Here is a 12,459-nt window from a genome sequence, read left to right as displayed (position 1 = left end):
CCCTGGCGCGGCTGGGGGGCCGGGGCCGGGCCCCTGCTCCGAATGCCTGCTCCTGCCGGCGGCGGGGGCGGCCCGAGGAACGCGGGGCGGGGGCTGGGGTGTGAGTCCGAGCGTCTCCGTGCTTCCCACGGCTGCTCCAGAGGGGATCCGGTCACTGCAGTGTTTGAGTGATGCTTAATTTCACCTTGCTCTGCAAGGATCTTGCGACGTTTTCAGGGGAGGCCGAAGAGTCGGTTTCTTACGTCTTGCAGGTTTGTGAAACATCACAACGTAAGACGTGCTGAAGGACTGTTTGTTAGATTGGATTTGTTAGTCTTAGTTATTGTTCTTTCCAAATGCATTGTGTGTGTTTTTGACTTGCAGCGAATTCTTATAAACAATAGTTCTAGAAGAAGCTTTGGAGCTGGGGTTGTTTAGCCTGGAGAAAAGGAGGCTCAGGGAAGACCTTATCACTCTGCAGCTGCCTGAAAGGAGGGTATAGCCAGGTGGGGGTCGGTCTCCTCTCCCAGGCAACCACTGACAGAACGAGAGGACACGGCTTCAAGCTGCACTTGGGGAAATTCAGGTTGGACATTGGGAAGAATTTCTTTACAAAAGGGATAGTAGTTATGTATTAGAATGGGCTGCCCAGGGAAGTGATGGAGTTACTGTCCCTAGAGGTGTTTAGAAAACGACTGGATGTGCCACTTAGTGCCATGGTTTAGTTGACACGGTAGTGTTCAGTCATAGATTGGGCTCGATCTCACAGATCTTTTCCGACCTAATGGAGTCTGATTCTGTAATTGCTGCATGCTATTAGCTCCCTGTGCATTTATTAATTTTTATTTATTTTTTAATATTTAGATTATGTGGATAAACCTTTGGAAAAACCCTTGAAGCTGGTTCTTAAAGTTGGAGGCAGTGAAGTGACTGAACTCTCTGGGTCAGGGCATGATTCTAGTTACTATGATGATAGATCAGATCATGAGCGAGAACGACATAAAGAAAAGAAGAAAAAAAAGAAGAAAAAGTCAGAGAAGGAAAAAGAAAAGCATCTAGATGATGAGGAAAGAAGAAAGAGAAAGGTGAGCTGTGATTTTTAAAATTCAGACACACCAGTCTTTGTGCTTGCTTATCACGTCTAAAATCTGGTGCAGAACTTCGTTTGTTTGTTTAAATCACTGTTGCAAGGAGCTTATTGTCTGGAGATAGCACTTCAGTAATGTAGAAAACCCATGTGTGTGAGTTGGTGTACTTTTGCCATTTAAAGGAGAAACCCTTGTGGTGATTCTGTGAACAAAATAAAAGCTTCCTTCTTGTAACCTTTTGTTTTTCTTATTTATTTGCCTTGAATGAATGCTTCCATTTTTCAGTTGGATGTTTTGTATTTTAGCCAGGTCACAAATGTGTTTTGCTACCCTTTTAGGGAGGTATTTTCAACTTTTCAAATAAACTTAGGCTGTGTTTATCTTCTTGAGGTGTGCCAAGTTACTGAACATTGAAATTGGTACGTTTACTCAAAACAGCTTCTGATCTGTTGAGTACTGTGGTATGTTGCTTTGGTTGGCTCTTGGAATAACCTGTATGCTTGGCTTTGTGGCTTTGTTAGTAGCAAGTAGTGTGGTCACCTTAGTTGTCTGTGTTGAACATTGAGGAGTTTGATTAAAATCAGCAATAAGGCATTGACAGCACAGTTACTTGTACAATTTAATTTTAATAGTATTTCTTTAATGTAGTAATGATTCTCTGGCATTTCTGCTTTTTAAATTCTTTCCTGTCATGTAGTTTTACTATTCCTGTATGGTAGTTTTTTTGGTGCTACTTTGTGTACGTTTGTAGCTAAAATCGCTTCCAGTTGATTTTTTTTGTTTGGCTTGTATTACTTGGAAGTGACAGATCTCATATGATCGTTCAGAAGCTCTTGAATACACCACAAAGAGTGCACAATTTTCTTAGCGCAAATGTTTCAGGCTGGGACTTGAAATGTAGCAAAACCAGCTATCCTTCGTACGAGATCTTGCAGTATCAGTTGCCTTTACTGAGTTGTGGGATGGGTGTTGTTTGGATTTTTTTTCCCAGACCTTCATTATTAATACATTCAAAATAAGCTAATGGATAGCTAAGTAAAAAAACCGTGGTCTAGTGAAGGTTCAGGAAGTATGCTTTTCTGTGCAAACGTGGATAATGATTGCAGGATTTCAGGAATGACTTAGGTGTGCCTTTGCTTTGAAACTCAGGAAGAGATCATTAATTGCCACCACTGTTTCTTATGGTTCTTTTGTTGGCTGAGTTGTCACATACTTTACTCATTTCTGTTAAATGTGACAAACAACAAAAATACATTGATGAGAGCAGAGACACAGATTGATCTTTACTGAATAGTAAATTAACTTTCTTTGCTCTCTGGTGTAGCTTATTATTGTGCAATTTTACATATAAATAGCTTCAGAGTTCAACAGTCTTTTCAACAAACGTGCAGGAATGATAGAACAATACTATATTAAATACAAAGTAGCAAAAGATGAACAGTCTAGTTTTAATTGGACAAGAAGATTGAAAAAGTGATAGTGAAAATGTATGCAGTATTGTTTAAACCATATTATGACTCAGATATTGAATAACTATTCCAAATTAAAAACATCACTGTTTCTTACCTTGTGGTGTGTGGGATTGCACATTCCAAGTCCGTCCCTCTAAAATATGTCATCTCTCTGCTGTACTAGGAAGAGAAAAAGAGGAAAAGAGAGAAAGAACAGTGTGACACTGAAGGAGAAACTGACGACTTTGATCCTGGGAAAAAGGTAGAGGTTGAACCTCCTCCAGATCGTCCTGTCAGAGCATGCAGAACTCAGCCAGGTGAGCAGTGTGAAAGATTAAATAATTTTAGTTCTTTTTAAAAGCACACAAAACAAAGCTTTTGTCAAAGGTACCAAAATGTAAAATTTTCATGAAGATTTACTGAAATTTAAGGACTTTACTTTTTCCAACATTCAGAACTTTCTGCTACTTGAAAAGTCAGTATTCCTCTTGGTGCTTCCATGTTTTAGTAGGTTTGTTTTCAGGCGACTCATGCTGCTAAGGACATCTGTCTCTGGCTTCTGTTCCTTGGCAGAATAAACCTCATTATAAAAGTATTATTGTGCGTAGTGCTCCCCTAATTCCTTCTCCTCAGCATTTACACAACAGTGATCAGAATTTCTGAAACTAGGTTTCACTTAGTTCGAGGGAAAATACTCTTGTGGAGACTTCTTAGGTGTTGTTACGGTCTTTTTTTTTTTGTTTTCTAGTGTATGTAGAGTTCTAGTATCTCTATTCTCATGAAAAGGAAGTTGTGATAGCATGTCTCTAAAGACTGTAGATACCACCCACCACCCCTGTTTTTCATTTACAAATCTTCTTTAATTCTTATCACCAGACAAAATATTTGTCAGTTGTGTGTGGCAATTTCTACATGTTTAATCCTTTCAGATTTTGCCATGCTTTTTCTACGTGTAACCATTGCTTGATAATTAAAACTCATCCTTACTCAGTGGAAACCTTTACTTTAGAGAACTGTCAATTACATCATGATCTCAGTTACACATAAACCTGAAAATGTAAGCTAGTAGCAAAAAATTGTGTCTTTAGGAATATTGTGAGTCTTGTCTTTTGAATACTGCTCTTTGACTGGTTAAGTAATTCCAAGGGATTTTATAATTGTGACCACACATTAAATTGAGGAATGGTGGCCATCAGCTGTCAACGTAACTGAAATTTTCTGGTCAGAGTTTTATGTCTCTGGGTAGTCAGGAGCCTTAAAAACTGACAAGCTAAAAACTATTCCCTTCATTATTCTCTTTTCATCTGCTTGTAAAATGTTATTGGAAAGCATAGAAATTACCTGACGCATTATGGTTAAGAAAGGAAATGGCTTTCCTCTATCATGATGGAGAGTTGGATTTTCCATTCTTGATGCTTCTTTAATGTTTCAAACTTCATTAAAGCCAGTCTCTCTGAAGTAACAGGTAATTAACATGTAGTGTTTCTTGTGTAATCTGTACAGGAAGTGAAATTGTAATCATTACCTCTTTTGCCAGCAAATCTGCATCTGTTTGTCACTGTGTGATTGAAAGGTTCAGAGAAGCTGATTGCATTGGGTTTATGGTAAAGAAACCATTAAAATCGCATGACGAACATGTTATAAAAATGTGGCTTTCCCAACTGCATTATTTGAGCAACCAAGTTTCACTTCTTCTGCAGAAATATATAACACCTTATTTTAATCTTATTAACACATCTTCTTAGAGCTACTAAACTTAGCACTACACCTGACTTAATGGGTACTAGGTTTTAATGTGATGGAAAAAAAAAGCTCAGAAAATAAAAGAAGAAATAGGTACTGTGCTTAGAAATCTGATGTGCTTTTGCTTTGAAATCCATGTCACATTCAGCTTCAGATCAGTACAAGCTGTACTTAGAGTAAGATTTCTCTCTGCTATTTATATTTTTAAATAAACAAATATAACTATATTCTGTTTCATTGCACTTATCTGTGTTTTCATCTCAAAATGCAGCTGAAAATGAGAGCACACCGATCCAGCAATTACTGGAACACTTCCTTCGCCAGCTTCAAAGGTAGTAAATGTTACTGTGTCTTCAGCTGTGTTGGCAGTGTCTGATGCATATTTACATGCGTTACTTGACAACTGCTTATCCTGGTTTTCTGCTTGAAAAGAGTGTCTAGAGACTGACTGTAATATATTTGTTAACCTTTGCAACCATGTGAGACCTGGTAATTTTTAAAGATAAGTTGAGGAAAATTATTACCAACTTTGCAATTCCAGCGTTGGGCAGGGAAATAAGTGTTTTGGGCAGAGGATACATTGCCGTTATAAATTTATTAAATACTAATGACTTAGCTTAGGGTTTAAAAGCCAGTTATGACTATAATTCTTTGAAAGATTGTTTTAATGAAATTTTGTTTTATTCAGTGTCGACTGTCAGATACAAAGCAAATTTAGACCTGGTTACTTGATAGTCCTCTTAATTTGGAGAGGCTTTTTATTTTACTGTTTTCTTAAACCTGTACTTCATGTTAAAAAAAACCCATTCCTTTTTATTACGTAGCAATAAGCTGAATGTGGAACTAATTCAAAAAAATTAAACATTGTATTTATTTTTAGAGGACCTTATGAACAAGAAGAATTGAGGGTTTTTTTACAATTAAGCTGGAAGACCAAGTTGGAGAGTAGAGACATAGAAAACATACAAGAATTAATTAAGAAATACAAGAACTAACTTGAATTGATCATTCGATCACTGAATTGAACTGAAAGACATTTTTAATGTCTTTCAAAAAGTGTACATATGTGAAATCAAAATGCTCTCTTTTATCAGAAAATTTTTCAAACATGCATCTGTTTTATGAGAATGTTTTTTGTGTTTTTTCTGTTTTAGCTAGTACTATTCTGTCATTAATGTGCTACAAAAGCAAGGATCATTTTGTTTGCTGCTGTAAATCTAAATTTATTGTTTTTATTTTTAGGAAAGATCCTCATGGGTTTTTTGCTTTTCCAGTCACGGATGCCATTGCTCCTGGATATTCCATGATAATAAAACACCCTATGGATTTTGGTACGATGAAGGAAAAAATTGCAGCAAATGAATACAAATCAGTCACTGAATTCAAGGTGAATTAATAGAGATTTAGGTATTTCACAACTAGTAAGAAACTGAAGATTCTTTTTAACTGTAAAAGCCTTTCTTACATTAATTAATGCTCATTTTTTCCAGAACTGAACTGAATGCTTTTGTATATTCAGTGTGTTACAAATAATCTGTCAGATTCTACTACAGTCTTCTATAAATTACTGTGGAAACCCAGACCATGTTCTAAAGTTCTGTGGAATTTATGCTGCTAAACTTTACCACGAGTAAGACTACCACAAAGACTTAGGCCATTGAGCTCATTTCCTTTTTCTTCTTTTAATCTAGACCTTGTTAGGTTGATTAAAATGTAGTTTGGACCTGTCTGCAAGAAACCTGTGGATATACTGAAGCTCCTTGTATAAGAGTCAATAACAACTACGTATTTTTTATCTTTAATTGTCCTGTTTTTCATATAACTTCATTTGAAATTATTTTCAGGCAGAAACTTACTTGGCAAGGTTATTTGCAACTTAACTTAGTTATTTAGTGTATTATTGCTGTAATAATTTATTAGGTGCATCATGGTTTTACAAACAGTGCAGTAAGAAATGTTTTCATGGTATTGCCAGCTCCTGAAGGAGAGTTTTCCTTAATTGATTCATGAAGGTCTATTAGCTGCCTTCAGAATTGCTTTTCCTAGAGTGATACTGATGTAACAATAGCCTTGGCAGAGAGCATTGGCTTGTTTCTCAGGGTTAATATTGTCTTTTGAAAGGTCCAGCAGGGTGAGCAAAGAAAGGTTTACTTTTCTTACAGATGCTTTGACAAAGATTATTCTGTTTTGTTAAATATGCTATAGAGATTTATAGGAAATGGTAAAAAAGGATTCGTAATAGCATTGCCATTAGCAATGCCTTCAGATCTCTAAATTCTATCTTGCTGGATTGTCTTATTTAAGAACTTTAAAGGGAAGTTTGAGTGGGAGCTCTGTGGCTGTTTAGTTACAGGCAGGGTTGCAGCATTGAAACTGGTGGGATAGAACCTAAAAAAGAAATGAAAATTGCAGTATTTTTTAGACTGACAGATTCTTTTTTTCTGAAGGACTTAGCTTCTGCTGGTAGTCTGAGCAGTAATAAAAGTTTGCTAAAAGTCTGCCCATGTTAGAGTGAAAAAGGAATTGGACTCTCTATCTAGATACACGAGGGTACCTAATCACACAGAACTACAAAGCCATAAGCTTTGTAGTACAGAAATGAAGTTTGTAGGTTTTTAACCTCTGAAACAAGGTCTGCTGAAAAGGTTACCTTTCTGATATGACTTGCTGAGGCTAGTCACAAGACGGTCTGTCTAAGAGTAGAGTCTGCAAGAACTCTTTCCTGCATTTAGAAGAGGGGCAATTGCTGCAGAAAACTCACCCATTTTGCTGCAGGAAAAAAGGGTCTACTTCAAAGTCGGGCTTTTCCTGCAGCACTTGAAAGGCCATCACTAGAAGTGTAGCTTACATGCACTTTTTTGTCTGCTTCTTGGCCCATGGTTTGCTCCTCCATGTCACCTTCTGAATTTTTGTTTTTGTGATGGTCTCGTTAATTGGAGGCAGAGGGCTTGAATGCTGTAAAAAGTTGCTTTGGTGGCTCGGTCCTTCTGGTGATTTCTCCATTTCTTCTGTTTGGTCCATTTGGTTAAGGAGAAAATGTTACATACGGCATTCAGGAAAGACTGTGTTTTTTATAACCAAAAGCCAGTTCCAAAGGAAACTGAGCATCTTGGAGAGGTAAAAAAGACTCAAACCTTTGCAATTCTGTTTTTGGCTTGCATTCATGAGCCTGCTGCTAGAATATTACTGTGTTCTTCACAGAGCTGCCAAGATGGAATGGTATCTTCCAGTCATTTAACAAAGGACTTGAAATGTTTACAGTTCTTTTGTTTTGTATTTTACAGGCAGATTTTAAACTGATGTGTGATAATGCAATGACTTACAACAGACCAGATACTGTTTACTACAAGCTAGCCAAGAAGATACTGCACACAGGCTTTAAGATGATGAGCAAAGTAAGAGACCTATTAAAAACAAAAAGCAGAAACTTTGGGGGGTTTTTATGCTACCATACTTAAAAGGAACATAGTAGCAATGATAAATGTTATTTCACCCATCTGTGATAATTATAGCAGTGCCAGTTAGTGCTGCTATATTTAAGGGCTTGATGGCATTCTTGTTATAAGTCAATTTTTACTTACTTCTCAACCTTACCTGCACTACTGATGTCTGTAGGAGCTTCTTTCAGTGAAAGCTGTTGAGATCCACATATATCAAACTCTACTGTAAAATCCTAATTCTGGCTGAAACTTTGAAAGCAAGATCTCATTTAAGTTTTATTTCTGCATAAACAAGAAAGCACTACTGTTTTCAAGGTGTTGGGTGTAGGGGAGTTTTCAGAGGTGTTGCAAATACTTTTAACTCAAATACAGTTGTTGGCTTGTCAAATGAAGGCTTTTTTGTGAGCTGCTCTGTGTGTGTGCACATGTGTGCGTGTGTGCATGTGTTACAGTGATGGTAAGTTTTGTGTAAAATAGACAGTTGTTTTTGCATATGCAGTTTGTTTGTTTGTTTGTTTGTTTGTTTCTCTCTTGATAGTTGGGCTGCAGAAATTCTGATGCCATGCTACCATGACCAAATCATGTTGCATCGCCATTGGGAACGAGACATTAAGAACAAAATAAGGCCATGGCCATTCCCATCCCATCCCATTATCATAGCATCTTGGCTATGAGGGAAAGGTTAAGTCCCTGCCGCTCTGTCCTTTCTGATTCTAGGAACGGCTGTTAGCTTTGAAGCGCAGCATGTCGTTTATGCAGGACATGGATTTTTCTCAGCAGGCAGCTCTTTTGGGTGATGAAGATACAGCAGTTGAAGAACCTGTTCCTGAAGTTGTTCCTGTACAAGCAGAGACTACCAAGAAATCCAAAAAGCAAAATAAAGAAGTTATTAGGTAAAGGTTTTAATGGGCGTGCTTACTGGCTTGTTGCAGCTTTTGTGGTATTGCACAGCAGCAAAGAACTGAGAAAAAAACCCCAGCATTTTTCTTTGAGGTCCATAGGATAAATGGGCAATTTTATTGTATTTTATTTGTTTATTTATAGAACTTGTTTAATAACCCAGTGATTCCCAACTTGAAGCAAACAATTCAAAAGAAAACTGCATATTCTTTTAAACACTTAAAATTAATATCTATAGGGATATTTTTATTCTTCTTTATATTAAATAATGAGTGGTTTCTTCTCATGGTGGTTAAAATGTTACTTTATTTTGGATATAGCCACAAATACCTTTTGCATTTTGTCCCTTTTTTCCCTTTCCTGAAGTAGTCACATCAAAATGTAAGAGATTCTTTCCAGGATGGCAAAGTGGCCCCAGATCAGTGAGTGATTTTATTTAACTTTAACCATATCTGGCAGGTTATGAAGGTACAGGAGATTATTTCTGGAGCAGATGATAACATCTCCCCAGTGAAATCTTATTAAGCTTTGTTGTAAAATACATTGCTAGTGCAATAGTAATCCTCCAGCTAACAGGCACCCCATGTCACAAATTCATATTTTTATAGCTAAAATTGAATGTTAGTAAAATAGTTTTAAAAATCGCAATTTAATCAATTTATTTTATGAGATTTTAGCAGAAATCATGATATACAAGCAACTTACGTTGTTCAGTATTCTTGCATAGACATCCAAAGATAGACTGCGAGTTTAAGTTGTAGGGCATTCTATCTGCTGGAACTTCATGGAAAAAATACTGCAACAGAGCATCACTGGTCATGTCTTAAATAATCTGATCGTGTAGATATGTTCTGCAGGTTTCTTTTTAAATCTCCAGAGTAAAAAAAGTGAAATATACCATGTTTTTTAAAAGTAAACCTTAGAGTTCTCATCAGCCACTTTTTATTTATTATACTTTCAGCATTTTTGTAATCTTTAATGCTGATGGAAGAGGTAGTATTCTAATGGAGGTTTTTTTTGGAAACAGAAGACTGCAACCATGTATCTTCAAAAATAATTTTAAACTGTAATTTTCTGTGGTAGAAACTCTTCTACTGATAACATACAGAACAAATCTGTTGCTGTACCATAGAGAATTTAAAAAGTGTAACTTGTCCCTTGTTTAATGGGTTGTGTGTAGAAATCAGCTGAAAGCACCTTTTTGTAAACAAGAGTTGAGGGGTTGGTGCTTTGGTTTTTGATTGTTTGTATTTTCTTAGAAGACGTGATGATTTGGTTTGTGTGGTGTCCAGCATTAATTCTTGCATAAACTCAACTACAGGAGTAACATTTTACTTTGTCACAGAGCAAGAAATTGAGACTGCCAAACCATACAGTGTGGCTCTGTCTTTAACATCTACCTTAACATACAGTTCAGGTAGTTAAAAATTATAACCTTTAATTTTATCCTGGTACCAGTTTCTCTGAAATCAGTTGTAGTATAAATTTACTTTTCTGTTCTTTTCAATGTTTATGTAACTTCAGTAGTTGGAATTAATTTGTTTTTTTTCAATTAACTTGAACTTTTAAACACTTGCATTTTTGCATCTGTAGGATTGATATTGTATTTTTTGATGAACAGTAAGACCATTGGAGGAGGAAAATCAAACCTAATAACAGCTATTTTTGCCTTCATATTTCATGGTTAAAAACAGAGAAGGAGTTGAAGTCAAGGTTTGCAAAGTGTTAAAGCAGCTTAGACCTCTATACAGTTTAAAAAGTGACTTGATCATTGAACATCCTAATGTTTAAGTAGTTTTTGAAAATTTTGTTTAGGGTGTTGCAATCTTCTGAACGTTCTCTCAAAATTCTTGTCCTTTAAATATTCTGTAGAGTGTGATAGAAAGTGACAATTGTTGAGGAGTTTCCTGCTGTGTACAGCCTTCCGTAAAGTTTCAATGAAACAAAATCGTGTAACACATTTGTCTCGTAATAGTATGATCCTGTGATCTTTTTGTTGTCTTTAATAGCAAAACTTACTTGTGTATCGGATCTGAATCTCTATACAGAGAGAAATTCTTAGCTAAGCAAATGGAAGAAGATAACCCAGGAGAGAGAAATGGATTTGGTGTGAGGAGATGCTCTACCCAGTACCTAAGGTGTTTGGCCCTAGTGTCTAATGTCCGTGTAATGCCCTGAAATATTTTGATGTACAACATTTATTTTATATATAAAATATAATGAAGACTGCCATATTCTATGATACCTTCACACTTTTCTTTATGATACTACCTTTTTCTGATTTTATGTGATAGCTGTGTCCTGTTCCATCCTTGGGCATGCTTATTTGCTACAATTTTATTGTTTTGGAGCTTTAATGAAAAGGGATCTACTGAAAGATAAATTCTAAATTCTGTAATTTCAATTACAAGCAGTGATGTGATTGATACAGATTAGGAATGCTAATTGCCGATGCTAACAAACATAGGAATTAAAGGACTCCCTGTTAAACTGGGAGTTGTGTCCTACTTCTGCAAGCAGCTATATGACATAATCATCATAAATGCAGCCTGTTGGGTTTTTTCTCTGATTAGCTAGTTTCTATCCTTCTTTATGTAATTTCTGTTCTGCATCTTCCTATTTGGAATTTTTGAAAATAGCATATTCATGCATGTGGGAGACTAAGCATGCATACAGCATTCACCCTGTATCAATGCAGTTTTACTCCCAATCTCTGTTTTGTACTTCATTTAATACTTCATTTTCATCAAGGTACAGAAACAATTAAATTTTTGAAGTTAATTCGTTTGGTAGTTCAGAGCTTCTGCTGCAAAACTTCATAATATGATTATAATTCCACTCAAATGCTGAAGTAGACTGACACTGGGAGAAGAGTGGGACTGATTGTTCAATTGAGCAAAGCCAAAATTCAGCCCTTTGTTTTGTTTTAGCTTTTAATTCCTACAGCTCCTCCTCTTCTCTTTTTCAGCTGCATTTTTGAACCTGAGGGGAATGCGTGCAGCCTGACAGACAGCACTGCTGAAGAACATGTCTTGGCACTAGTGGAACATGCAGCAGATGAAGCTCGGGATAGGATCAATCGCTATCTACCCAACAGCAAGGTCTACTGCACACGGCAGTTCGCAGTTCCGATTTGTGCCTGACTATTGAATACTTTGTTTCACATTAGGAAACAGGCTTTACTGTTGGGGTTTCTGAGACTGGAACATCTGGGATGTGTGTTCTGTGCAGAATACCAGTGCCGCTGTTGTCTATCATTTAGTTCCCACTGAAAGCCATTGTAGGGGGGTCCTAAGTGGATCTCAAGTTCTATTGTGTGTTGAACATCTTTGGAAATTCACTTGCAGGAAACAGTGAAACGTTCCTCAATTTTGAGTTGCAGCCCTTGAAAGTGATTAAAATAACATCACACTTCTCGTATTGCTGCAACCTCAGATAAAGCAAACTATGGCATATTTTGAAGGGCTCCCCCACCCCCAGGAATTAACATATTTTTAAGTGTTAAATTACTGTTTTTCATGAGGAGGGTCTGTAAGGTCTTGTAGTTTTGTACTTACAAGTAGTAGCTGTCAGCTGTAGCATGAGTACCAAATACAAAGATCTTTTATTGATAAGGTTTAGATAGCAGGTTTGACAGTCCTGAATGTGATTCTGATACTGGTCCATGTGTTTGGGTTTTGTGCTCTTCCAAGGTTTAGAAGGACAAGCTCGGTGATGCAGTTGGTGCAGTTTTCTCTGAAGGTTCTATTTTTGGGCTGTGGGTTTTTTAGCTCTGTGATGATGGTGGTGGATTCCATCATTTCCTTATGCTAGGATTGGAGTGAATGCTCCAGGGATTCACTACAGATCTGCACTGAG

General features: G+C 36.8%; 1 protein-coding gene across 1 annotated transcript in view; it reads left to right on the top strand.

The window, feature by feature from the left end:
- The first annotated feature begins 945 nt into the window (after positions 1-945).
- BRD9 (bromodomain containing 9) overlaps positions 946-12,459 on the top strand; it is a 23,988-nt gene continuing 12,474 nt past the window's right edge. Inside the window, 7 exon segments of the mRNA XM_017738613.1 lie at positions 946-1,064; positions 2,703-2,835; positions 4,533-4,593; positions 5,509-5,648; positions 7,546-7,656; positions 8,479-8,594; positions 11,570-11,702. Coding sequence (XP_017594102.1) covers positions 946-1,064; positions 2,703-2,835; positions 4,533-4,593; positions 5,509-5,648; positions 7,546-7,656; positions 8,479-8,594; positions 11,570-11,702 — 813 coding nt within the window.

This window comes from Corvus brachyrhynchos, unplaced genomic scaffold (genome assembly GCF_000691975.1).
Source record: "Corvus brachyrhynchos isolate BGI_N302 unplaced genomic scaffold, ASM69197v1 scaffold146, whole genome shotgun sequence".
In the NCBI taxonomy this organism is placed as follows: domain Eukaryota; kingdom Metazoa; phylum Chordata; class Aves; order Passeriformes; family Corvidae; genus Corvus; species Corvus brachyrhynchos.
The sequence above is the reverse complement of the archived record's forward strand: the minus strand, read 5'-3'. Positions and strand labels throughout refer to the sequence as shown.